The sequence below is a fragment of the Panthera tigris genome, chromosome F2 (genome assembly GCF_018350195.1).
Source record: "Panthera tigris isolate Pti1 chromosome F2, P.tigris_Pti1_mat1.1, whole genome shotgun sequence".
NCBI classification, from domain to species: domain Eukaryota; kingdom Metazoa; phylum Chordata; class Mammalia; order Carnivora; family Felidae; genus Panthera; species Panthera tigris.
In genome coordinates this window covers 51982059-51995207 of record NC_056676.1, presented here as the reverse complement: position 1 = coordinate 51995207, position 13149 = coordinate 51982059, and the positions used below count along the sequence as shown (strand labels likewise).

General features: G+C 35.7%; 1 protein-coding gene across 3 annotated transcripts in view; it reads left to right on the top strand.

Annotated features, from left to right (window-relative positions):
* Positions 1-13149, top strand: part of ANGPT1 (angiopoietin 1) — a 239078-nt gene that overhangs the window by 183965 nt on the left and 41964 nt on the right. For all 3 annotated transcript variants that reach the window (XM_007075831.3, XM_007075832.3, XM_042972971.1), the window contains 2 exons: positions 912-1039; positions 9515-9616. In XM_007075831.3, coding sequence (XP_007075893.1) covers positions 912-1039; positions 9515-9616 — 230 coding nt within the window. The remainder of the gene's footprint in view (positions 1-911; positions 1040-9514; positions 9617-13149) is intronic.

The following is a 13149-nucleotide window of genomic DNA, read 5'->3' as shown; positions in this document are numbered from 1 at the left end:
TTATAAATATTTTATACATATGCCATGTGTATCTTTAGCAAAGGACTACTAAATATGAGTCATTTTTGTATTTTTATTTCACTAATGAGAACTTCATAATGGATGAAGTTCAATGAATAAACTTAAGTTCTCAGGAGAGCCTCTCTAATTAAATTTCCTTTTCCATTTGACTTCCACCCTTCACTGAACTCTTCCCTTATATAAGTTCATTTCAAACCTTACTCATTTGTGTTCTTTTATATGTGTTTTATTGGCCTGATAGTTTAACTTCAGGCATTATATAAAAACCAAAGTTCAGTTCCCTTTTGTTTCTAGGTAAATTAGGTTAGAGGCTCTTTTCTACTTTCTAAATCTAATTATTTAAAAAAAATTTTTAAATAAAAATTTCTAGGAGCTTATCAGTCTAAAGCCACAGAAAAACAATACTACCTACTTTAGCATTTTAAACCTCCATACTGTATTTTTATGTTTGAATTTGTGATCTTTATCTCTTCCTCCTCCAAAAATGCTCTAGCATTTTTTAAAAGTTTCCTATGAAATGTAGGTGAGAACATTTTAGAAATTTTGCAAGAAAATTGACATAATTATTGCCAGTTAGAGGTGTTACACCATTACGTCATTTGTCCCTTGAATTGATATTCTAGAAGTTATAGAGAAAAACAGGATTTAAGTAATTAAGCAAAATATAAAAAAGTGTTCAGTTAGAAATGGCTCTACAGATTTTTCCATTACTTTTGTAATTTTGTGAGTCAGGTCAGATATATTATTGTCTTCATGATTTATTTGTCGGTAAATGCAATATTGACATTTGTTTGGAGGAAATAAAGGCTTGCTTAGTTATAGTTGGAGTCCATTTGGGTACTAATGGTACTGATATTCTTGTTCACATATTGCAATTTTTTTTTTTGCAGTTTTACTAAAGGGAGGAAAAAAAGAGGAAGAGAAACCATTTAGAGACTGTGCAGATGTATATCAAGCTGGTTTTAATAAAAGTGGAATCTACACTATTTATATTAATAATATGCCAGAACCCAAAAAGGTAAAACCAGAAGTGTTTGTTTACGAGATGTAAAGCAGATCCTAGTTGAATTGCTGAATAATCAGATTGATTTGTGGGCTTGTTAAACTGAAAATATATATGCCTGAGCTCTTTTCTCCCAAAGATACTGTTTGCCAGGTCCATAAAAGATGAAAACCCTATTGTACAGACCTCCCCCAACCCCACACCTCCTGTCCCTCTTTCACAAAGTTTTCTATTTATCCTCTGTTCATTTCTGGGATGTCCCATTGCTCATAAATGCTTGCCTTGCATAGATTACATGTTGAAGTAGTATGCACTTCAAGTACATGGAGAAGAGTTAGGAGCAATCTTCAAAGCCCCAAGGACCCAGATGGCACATATCATGTACAGTCCAGATGCTTGTAGAGGGGGAGCCAGGGTCATATAACTGTTTGCAGAATCATTGCTCCTATTAGGGTGGGAGAAACGTATTCTATCTTAACTCACAATCTTGATAGGATTTGCTTTTCATGTTTACCTAAAAGAGTAGGTTGGATGATAGGATTCATCAGTATGTTGAATAAGATCCAAAGTAAACTTTGAAGCAAACACTGTGTTCCTGCTGTCATATCTCCTTTATATATGCTTTTCCCCTATTTATTCATTAAATCATCCATCCATTCCTTCACTCAATACATATTCAGTGAGTGTCATTCATCAGTCCCTGCCTAGGGACACAATATAGAACAAACAGATCCCACTGTAGTGGTGAAGACAGACAGTTACACAGATAATTACAACATACTGTGGAGATGTAGGGATTGAGACAGTCTGTTTGAAGCAGAATATATGGAGAGCCTTGAGGAGAGCCATGCTCTTTGACATGTAAAAGCTTTATGTAGCCCAAGGTGCCAAGAGGGACCCAAAGCTCCAGGAAGACCACCTGCCTTTGTAATGTTCCATGCTCAAAAGATGAAACAACTTTCCTCTTCTCTTTGCCCCACCTAAATTACCAGTCCCATGTCCTCATTTCCTGTGGATACTGAGCAAGTGTTCTTAGAAGGCCTTTCCTAATTCCCTCAAGCAGCTTTGAATGACTTTCTCACCAGCAGGGTTCTACAAGGCAAGGACTGTGCCTTTTTTGTCTTTGATTTTCTGGGACCCAGCACAGTGTCTGGCACATAGCAAGTCTTCAGTAAATATGTGTTTGAATGAATGAATAAATGACCTTCTGATGATAATACCAACACTTCCATGTAGTATACAGTAAGTCAGTCTAATTTAGTCTTCTTGATTATTAGTCTCTTTCGATGGGTGAAAGAAATGCATCTTAGAGATGTGTGCCAGATGTTACATCATTGTCAAGAGCAGAGTCTGGACTCTCCCAACATCCTGTCTCTCCTCATTTCAGTAAGGATTAGTGGTTGAAGTTAGCTCAGTGTTTTTTGTTTTTTTTTCCATTTCCTCGGACAAAAATTTCTTCTAAAAGAGTCCTTTCATGCTGTTCTATAATGAGGAAGGGGGGGGGGGGTTCCATACATTGCTACCTGGGCCACCCACCAAAGAAGTTTAGTTTCACCTGTTTTTCATTTGGGGCTTCTGTGCAAAACCTCACTTAAATTAAGTGCTCCATGGATTAAAAGGGGGAAAAAAACTGTGAGGTACAATGGTGACTCTGGTAGTAAAGAGAAGAGGGTAACTTATTGTAAAGGGAAACATTTTGAATCCTTTGGATCTTATGATAATGAAGCCTTCTTACTATACTTGCTGATATCTTAAAAGAATACTTAAGCGTAAATTCAATTGGTATTGAATTTACACATGTATACACATCCACATACTCACACACCATCCATAGTAGTGTTTAAGCGTATCAGAAACTGTCCTGGGAGAGAGGAGTGGAGCTAACAGAAATACTCTATAATTTACCTACAGTATTCCCCAAGACCTGAAAGAATCCCCAAATTATTGTCAGTTCCACTAAAATAGAATTGACTATAACAATAAAGTTATCTAAAAATATTAAGTGACCTTCCTTTAGACATCTAATGATTCTATGACATATATGAATATAAAAATAAAACAAGTTTTAAGGTTTTTAGATTAACATTCACACTTTCAGAATCCTTTTCACTCTATCACCCAGTACTGTCACATGGCCCCAGGTTTTGGCAGAGAGGACATTACAAATAAAGTTTTGATCATTTCATGTATTTTAATTCATGTATAACTACCAGCAGTTTGAGATACAAATGATGCACAGGCTATTTCAGAATCACTGCTCCTGTTAGGGCAGAAGAAAAATATGCTATCTTAACTCATAATCTTGAACAAATTTGCTTTTAATATTTACATAAAAGAGTGGGTTGGAGAATTCAGTTCACTAGTTCACTGGCTGACTTCTGTGTTGGTTTCATCAGGATAGCATGATTTCAACCTACACCTCTGCAAAATGGTGGATTTTGCATGTGATGGAGCTTCAGGGTTGTTCCTGAATAAATTACATCTAAAATATTAAATTCACAAGTGCCAAATGTCTGCTTAGTCAAGCTTTAAGGTTTGGGCCTAAGAAAAAATAATAGCCTGAGCAAGTTAGCAATAATATCAGTATAAACGTATAAGAGGCAAATTTTTATCACTGTGGAGACAGCCCCAGAGGAGGGAAGTTCACATGTTGTCTGGTCAGGACTATCATGAGATTTTAGTTTTATTGGAAATAGCAGAGCATAGTGAGAGAAAACGATCACTGAACAGAAAGGAGAAAGACTTGGGCTTTCTTCTTGACTTGGGTGTTCCTTCCTTTGTTTTATTTTTTCCCCTTTATGATCACAGGTCCTCTCACAAGTACTAATGCAGTTCTATTATGGAAACTTTAGACTGATAAACCTGTGCTTTTTCATACATAGCAATTTTTTAAAATCTCATTTAGCATGGCATTAGTAAGAAAAATTATTGTATGACTTTTCCCTAGTATAATTTAGAAGCTGGTCAATACAGGAATTCAAATGCATTCACAGTTTGCCAGGTCTATTCTAAACACTTTAGATGTAAAAACTCATTTGTTGACTCTTTTCAATAACTCTATGGGATAGGTGCTCCCATTGTCCCTATTTTAGAAAAATAACTTGCCCAAATCACATAGTAAGTATCGAACACAGGCTTTGTAATAAAGGCATCAACTCCAGACAGTATCTCTTGGGGGCAGTGGGGGGGGGGGGTGCGGAGGGGAGTACAGCGGAGAGGGAGCTAAGTAAGATAATTGTGTTTGTTTTCTTGGTGACTAAAGTTGCACCATTTATATTTTTTTAATATGAACCTATGTGAGTGACACAGGAGAGGGTTTATTATCATAAAATTGATTCATGTTCTGATTATAAGCCACCCTGCTCCTTTCTACCTTATAATCTCACTTTGTTCTCCTATGTTGATATAAATCCCTGGAATTCTCTTATAAAAATGCTTGGAAAATGCATCAGATGTTCACTCTTCTGAGTAGATTGTGCTTTGTAGATCTAAAATTCGGTGCTACCTTTGGATATGCTTGGCACAATCTTTGCTTATTGTAATGCTTGCAGAAACTCTAGCTCTAGCAAGGGTAAGAAACTTAAGGCCAGCCTATAAAAATAAAACAAAAAGTTCATATATGTAAGATATGGGATATGGACCAATCAACAAAATTGAGCTATTAGGTAGTTGACACAAACTATTACAAAGTGTTCATCTCTTAGAGTAAGAGTTGCAAGCATACAGAATTGTTTTATAGTTATTTTTCGGACATCACTCCCTTCCAAGAAATAATGTCTGCAAAGATCAGTGTTATCTTTTCAAATGAGATGTAGAAGTCAAAGGCAGTTTCCTAGGACTATTTAATTTTTCAAGCAGATAAAATAGGATCAGATCATTCATGTATTTATTTTTTAGTTTTGTGTTTCTAATGACTGTGGTTATTTTTCTCTCTGAATTATCTTCACTGCATAGTAGTAGGAAGTAGGATTTTTCCTTTCATTTCATGAATTTCTAAAACCAAATTCTTTATAGCCAGTTTAGTTTAATCCAAAAAACCAAACCATTAAATCATAACTCTGCTTATTGTAAAATATTAAAAATTTGTTTCTGAATTATAAGTCCCCTAATTCTTGGGAAAGGACCATAGCAAATGTGTTGAGCCTCTTTTTATTTAAGTTTATGGAAAAATAATTAACATCCTCAAGCCTAATCATTCCAACTTGTATGGAGCATAAAACCATAAGAACTATGTGAATCAAATTTCCTTTTTTTGTTTGGGTTTAAATCTCTGTATTATGTTAAAAGGTATTTAATGCTTGAAAGCTTTGACCTTGCCTGGGATAGGAGCCAGTTCAATCTTTTCTTGGATAGAGTTAAGCCCAAGTCATATGATCAATAAATACAACAGGCATTGTAAATGTAGTAGGGCCCTTGTCTCCAGGAAGGACACCACCAGATAGCACAGACCACACAATATTGGCGAATGAACTTTTCAAGTCCTTTCATGTCAAATCTTTTGAAACCAACCACCTATTTTCTTAAACTTCCTTCATCTGTTAAGCATAGGCTTTTTTGTTTTTCTTCTGACTAGAAATAACATGTTTGGTGTTTTTTGTTTTTTTTTTTTCTTGGCTATAGTGAATCCAACTTCTTAAATAGATATATAATAAAAAGTAGCATGCTCAAAAATTAGTGGTGTCAATATTATTATATTTATATTAGATATTATATTACTATATTAATTATAAGTATATAAAATATATAAACTATATTAATATAACATATTAAGCTGGTAATCATAAGGACAATTTATTGAACTGCCATGGATTTTGACTTTGTACATTTCATATTCTTATTATAAACAATAAATTGTATGCAATGGTAATTATAATAGTAATCTATAGTATGATATGTAAGATATTACAGAAAATATGTGCTGTAATATGTAAGATATTATACAGATATATAATGCATAATGTAAACACATACTATCTCCTATGTAAAATACATCTATGAGATGAGAGTAATGACAAAGCCTATTATGTGCCAGGCACTATTTGAAAAATTCTACATGCACTGACTCATTCAGTCTTTGCAAAGATCTAAGCGATAGAGAGAAAAGAGTGGAGATTTGAACACAGGCAATTTGGCACCCAGGTCCCAGCCCCTAACCAATATGTGATTCATCTCTATTGTGATCATAGTCCACAATGGCAACTATTATCATTGCTGTTATTATTAAGTCAGAATAAGAATTGTGGAGCATATGTCCAACCTGTTACCTTCTCTGCACCTCAGCTTCCAACCTAGTAATCTGCCTGAGTAACCTCTCTCTCTCCATGTAGCTCTGACTCTCTCTGGTCTTTATCTAAGAAGTGCTTGTAGAACATCTTAACATTCTCAAGTTACTGAATACATTTGTTTAAAAGGAAATTTCTTTGTCTAAAATTTGTGAATGATTTTAAAACTTTGTCTAGGCTTTTAATAACATAGATAATAGTAATAACAAAACTGTGAAGAATAGTTTTCTCTACTCAACATATATTTACAAATGTAGTTATTCCTTTCCCTGAGTATATAAGTTTGCACACACAGTTTAGCAAACTTCCAGGCAATCAGTGTCCATTAAAAAATAAAAATCTGGAAAAAATTCTGGCAGGGTAAACCAATTAAGGCAGGGTAAAACTTTAAGAAACAAATGACACTAGGGGTGCCTGGGTGGCTCAGCCAGTTGAGTGTCCAACTTCGGCTCAGGTCATGATCTCGTGGTTTGTGAGTTCGAGCCCCGCGTCGGGCTCTGTGCTGACAGCTCAGAGCCTGGAGCTTGCTTCGGATTATGTGTCTTCCTCTCTCTCTGCCCCTCTCCCGCTCTTTCTCTCTCTCGAAAATAAATAAACATTAAAAATTTTTAAAAAAGAAACAAATGACACTAGTTTCCTCTAGCGAAATGTTTCCTTGACACTTTCACTTACTCTTATTAAATATCACCAGTAAAATTCCACCTTGGCCACTTGAAGCACCACCTGTGCCTTCTTTAACCTGTGCCATCTGGATTTTATTATCATTGGAATCCTGCAGTTGTCTCCTCAAGGTCACAAATGACTCCTTCATTTTAAATTTAAGTGTGCATTTTCTTAATCCTTATTTCTCTTGACTTCTCTGGAATATTTGATTAAGTGGATCACTTCCCCGAATCAAAATCTATCCCCAACTTTCACTCCATTCTGTTGATCAGGTTTTCCTATTTTATCTTTCCTTCTTGCATCTTCATTTATTCAACAGATACTCATTTAGTACATGCTATAGGCTAGGCCCCGTTCTAGGCAGTGGAGACAGTGACAAATAAGATGAAGTCCCTGCCTACCTAAAGGTTATTGATGTATTTTACCTCCATCAACCCATTCTTGGATCCTTCTCCTTCCCCACAGATACATGTTTTTCCACCTTTTACTTCTTCAAATAATCCCTTTTCATGCTCTTAGCCACTGCTTTTAAACAGATTACTCCCAGTATAATTTTGAATTAGGTAGACATGAGGTTCAAATCCTAGATCCAGTACTTCTTATTAATAATAGCCATTAGTAAGTTACTGAAACACTCTAAGCACTGTTTTTTTCATCTGAAAAATAGAGATAATTATCATATCTATGTCATTATTGTGAGATAAGTTAGAAAATACGTGTATAGTGTTTAAATTATCTAGCACTTAACAGCAAGCATGCTATTGTTATTGGTGATTGCTTTCTTATTCCTTTAGTCTCTTATCCATATTCTTATCCTTGTGGTCAACCTCCACTAGATCGTTTGCAGCTGTTCATTAAACCACCCCCTCCTTTTGGATGACTATGCTACCTCAAATTCTATGTGTCTTTTCTTGTATGTTAGCTCTCCACTTAAATTGTTCATTTAGATCACTGTATCTTCTTCAGGTCACTAGAGTTGAAAATTATGAACTCCTACATCTCCATAAGCCTACCGGAACAATCACTATTGAAACTTTTAGGCATTTTGAGGACAAGATCCAGTTTTTCTTCATCATAGTATACCCAAGTGTAACACAGAATCAATGCCCCAAAATGCTGTTTGAGTAAAAACTAAGTGAATGAATCAGTTAGAATTGGGGAGGAGGAAAGAGTAGCTAGAGGTTGGGTTGAGGCCAAAGAGTGGGTACAGATTGGTTAAGGGATTAGTAGAAGGGGAACCTTGGGACAGGGAGTGGAATTTCAGTTTATAATCTTGGATGTGGGTCAATTCCTAGGGACAATAAAGATACACTGATGGGTGACTGTTGTGAAATTAGAGGAAGAGCCCTCTGGAGAGCAGTTTGCTTAATTTATATGCTCCCAAAGAGGCATCTGTCTCGTAGTTCCTTTCACTCTGAGGAAGTACATGGACAATTTGTCCTTTGAATGACAGTTGTTGCCATTGTTTTCATACCCCTTAGCCATTTGTGCTCCAGACTGAGGGCTTCAGGGAAAACGCTTGAGGTTTTTCCTTTACTCAGACTTATCACTGTGCCCACACAGCCTGTCTGCCACTGTTGCATCATATCTATACCTTTAGCCAGACTCCACAATGCATTAGCGGTCAACTGCCAGGGGAATGGTGTTCTCCATGTCTAGGACCTTGAATAATCAAACTGCCACATCCCCACTACATCAATTACAGTGATTACTCTCTGAAGATAATCCTGTTACAGATATGTTTCTCTCCCTGGGTGGACTCTGGGGGAAATGAATCAATTTCTAAATAAATACTATTGTTTTAGAGTAATTGAAATGAGTATAAGTCTTTGATAGCATTGGCTAACTTTCCACAGGGGGAAGAAATGCTTGTCACACTCAAAAGGAATATAGTATGTCATATTCTCCTATTATTGTTCATGACAAAAGTTTAAGCAAATAATATGTTCTCCATATGCTGTGGACCAAATTTTGCCTCTAATGTAATACTGAACCATCAAGACTAATGATTGTAGTATGTAACTATACAGGAGTTAATGTGCAATGAAATATGTAATAGCTAAATATATATGATTTTTAATTATCTTTTCAAATCCATTATCATCATCATCATTATTATTATTATATCACCATTTCAATTAATTAAATATTTAAGAATTCTGAGTCTTATGTTTTGGCAATAAAGTGGAATTTTAGAAACCTAGATAGCATTTTTTAAAATTGAACATGCTTAAGTGCCTATTACCATTCAAGATAAAACTTCTTAAAAATTTTTTTATAATCTGACACTGAGACAATTTTCAGCTCACTGATTTAAATTTTTACAGGCAATTTAAGTAATATGTTGGAACGTAATCAGAAACAATTCTAATATAAAACTAAATACCCAATAAGATATCTAAACCAAGATTTTTCACATAGTAATTTTTATTTAATTTATCTGTGGGCCTACCTATCCTATTTCTGGTTTTGAAACATATTTGATGCTCTTTTCTTTAAAGCAGACATAATTTTCACTTGACTTTGTTCTACCTATCTCTATCAGGTATTTTGCAATATGGATCTTAATGGGGGAGGTTGGACCGTAATACAACATCGCGAAGATGGAAGTCTGGATTTCCAAAGAGGTTGGAAAGATTATAAAATGGTAAGATGGAGGAATTTAGTTTTTTGATGTTTTATCATGAGGTTACCTTCACCACACTGTGTGATAAGCCCTTGTACTTTTAGGTGTTTTTTCAGTTATTTTAAAAATAAAATGATACATTAGTCACATTATTTTTATTAAACACAAAACACTCATAAATCATTTTCAGTAAATGATTTCCATATGTGCATCAGAAAGAAAAATGTATTACTGAAATTATTTGGTGAACTGTTATGTATTATCTGGATTTGTTCCTGGTTGAATGAGGGTGGGGAAAGCTAGAACTCAGACCCAGGTTGAGTACATGATCCAGGTCAAAGGAGGTGTGCATGGCTCTGGATTATGGAGAGGTACTTCCAGTGGCCTCACTCATGTAGCTGGCAAGTTGTTGCTGGGTGCTGACTAAGAGCTCCTTCGTGTGGCTGGGTTGGGCTTCTCCCAGTATGGTGATCCAGGGTTATCAGACTTCTTATGTGACAGTTGGCATCCCTCAAGCACAAAAATAAATCTTTTTAAGGTTTATTAGACCCAGAAATGGTACTGTATCACTTCTACTGCTTCCTTTGGTTAAAGTTAATGAGAGGGCCAGTCTACATTCAAGATTCAAGGAGTACACAAGGGTGTGAACTGTGAAGCATGGTTCACTGGGGTCTCCAGAATTATAGCAGACATCACTGGTCACCATCACTATCATCGTAGCTAATCTTTCTAATGCTTAATATGACACAGCCCTATACATAAATTCTTATTCATTTTTTATATCAAACCTATTAGCTGTCTCCATTTTAAGAGGAAAGTCAGCAAGTTGGGAGATCAACTTTTTGAAGATAATATAGTAGATAGTTTATATTTTTTTAATCTTTATTTTTGAGAGAGAGAGAGAGAAAGAGAGAGAGTGAGAGTGGGGGAGGAGCAGAGAGAGAGGGAGGCACAGAATCCAAAGCAGGCTCCAGGCTCCACACTGTCAGCACAGAGCCCGATGTGGGGCTCCAACTCAAGAACCGTGAGATCATGACCTGAGCCAAAGTCAGACACTCAACCAACTGAGCCACCCAGGCGCTCCTATAGTAGATACTTTAAATAATGCACAATCCAATAGTCATAGAGTCAATGCCTACCAAATTAACTATTAAAATCTGCTGACAGAATGTCAAGATGCAATAATGGAAGAGGCTTCCATTTATGGACTAATTCCATAATTTACATCTAAATGTTCTGGGTAATTCTTGTTTTGACTAGCTTTTGACAAATTCCCCTCTCAGAAGGTTAAAGAAAAGGTGAAGAGAAATGTATGAGTCTAAGCTCTGTCTTAATATTCTTATAGAAAATGTGTGAAAACTGTAGCTAATAGACATCACACTGTACACATTAGTAGGTTCATAGTTGGTCAAATGACAGTTAAAATGATTTGAATAAATGAAGGGCATCTCTTGTGGTGTCTCTGTGTCTACTATATTTATTATCAGATACATAGTTGAATACTCTGAATGTAGGTTAATAAAGTTTAGAGTTATACAAAGTTGGAACCTTAATGTCTTCAAAAAAGCATGAATTCAAGGTAGAAAGGAAAGCTACAGCCAACAAGATAGAATTCTACAGAGATAAATGTAGTCTTCCACCTAGACCAAAAATACACAAAATTAAGTAGGAGTATAGGATGAAAGTGACAAATTAGCTTAAGAACCTGGTATTTAAAGGATGGATAGATTTACCTGACTATAAGCTCATTTTGTGTTGTTAGCTATTAAAAACCAAGACCAGTGTGCTCAGTCTATTTAATAGTTTATAGTCTCAAAAAATGCAGACTCACTGGTGTCTACTGTAGTCTGATTCCATCATTAATAATGCTTTAAATTCTTGTGGATTTTGAACAAGTGAACTTATCCTATAAGGTGCAAACACTGAATGGATGGGGCTGTAACCTGAAGGGAAAGCAAAGCATTTAGGTATAAACTGTCTGATAGCTATTTAAATTGACTGGGTGGAGATAGGTGGTACTAGAGCCTGCTCCTTACCGTGTGGTCCAGAAACCAGCAGCACTAGCATTGTCTGGGAGCTTCTGAGAAATGCAGCATCTCAAGCTCCATCCCTGAGTTAGAATCTAAATTTTAACACTGCTTTAAAGAAGGAAGCCCCATAATGAGTGGAAGAACATTCCAGAGAGGCAAAATTTGACCGAGTATGAACAAAAGTCTCTGATGATTCTTTCCAACATGAATGGACTGCCTATTAAGTGGTGAAGACCTCTCTTCAGTGGAAACACTCCAGTAGAATGTAAATCACCAGATTATAACAGAGAATATTAGTTCCACTTCAAGGTCTCTTTCTACTTATGTGATTCTAAGAACATATGGGAAACATTTCATCTAAATTCTCAAAAAAAGGGGCCTTGCATTATGTCTGTATCAACAGTTTGAATCTTCACCCTGCCATTTGCAAATGGAGTATTTTTGGCAAATCATTTAACCTATACCTAACTTACTCACCAGTTAAAAGGGGACATTAATGATAATACCTCACCTGCCTTGCAGGGATGTTGTGAGGATTAGATATAAATAAAACACTTGACATACTACATTTTCAATAAACAGTAGTTATTACCCAAGAATAAGACATCAAAGAGTGCAAAATTTTTACTTGCCAAAAATATTATTTTGCAAACTATCTTATCTCAGGATTATTTAAACCACTAAAACGGAATGTGAAGAAGTCATCTGAGAATCAGACTGTAGATACAGGTTCAGTTAAATCTGAAAAACATTATTATTAATATCAATGATAATAGAAAAATGAATATAAAGTGATCATCATGGTGACTTTCCATAATGCTGAATTATTATTTGTAAGCACCTGCTGCCTTGGCAAACTAGACACATTAAGTAAGACAGACTGACCTGAAGTATGGCAATGATTCATGTCTTATAAGTATTTATGTATTTTAAGCAACTTTTTTCGATGTTTGACTGAGACTGAATTATTCTTTAATTATAGCTTTGGGGAAGTTTACCCCTCCCCCCTCCCCCCTCCCCCCTTTTTTTAAATACAAAGACTATCCTATTTCATTCAAACTAGAACAATTTATCAGCTGAGTGTCAATTCTACATGGTCAGAAAATTGAGAGAAGTGTCAAAATCTGAAACATTTTGGCAAAAATGAGTCTGACTGATTTTTTGTTTTAATTGAGAGAATTCATCACATGTCACAACTTGGTTAACTTTCACCAAAACACATGGTAGAAAGTGTTCCCATTGTTTTCCTCCAGAGATTTTTACCTCTGGACAAAATAAGGACTCCCAACAAGAATGGATGTAGGTTCCTTCCGCCAACTCTTCTCAGTCGCACCCACTTCTGTTCCTAACATCAGAAGAGCTGGCTGCTAGGGTGTTGGATCCTTTGGGAAAACACAAACTTCTTGGCATGCCCCACCTCCTCCTCAATCTTTACGAGTCTACTGTTATACACTAAGATGCTTCACCTCTTTCTTGAGTGCTGAGTACAGAAATAAAATTTCATCCTGCCTTCCTTTCTGCCTC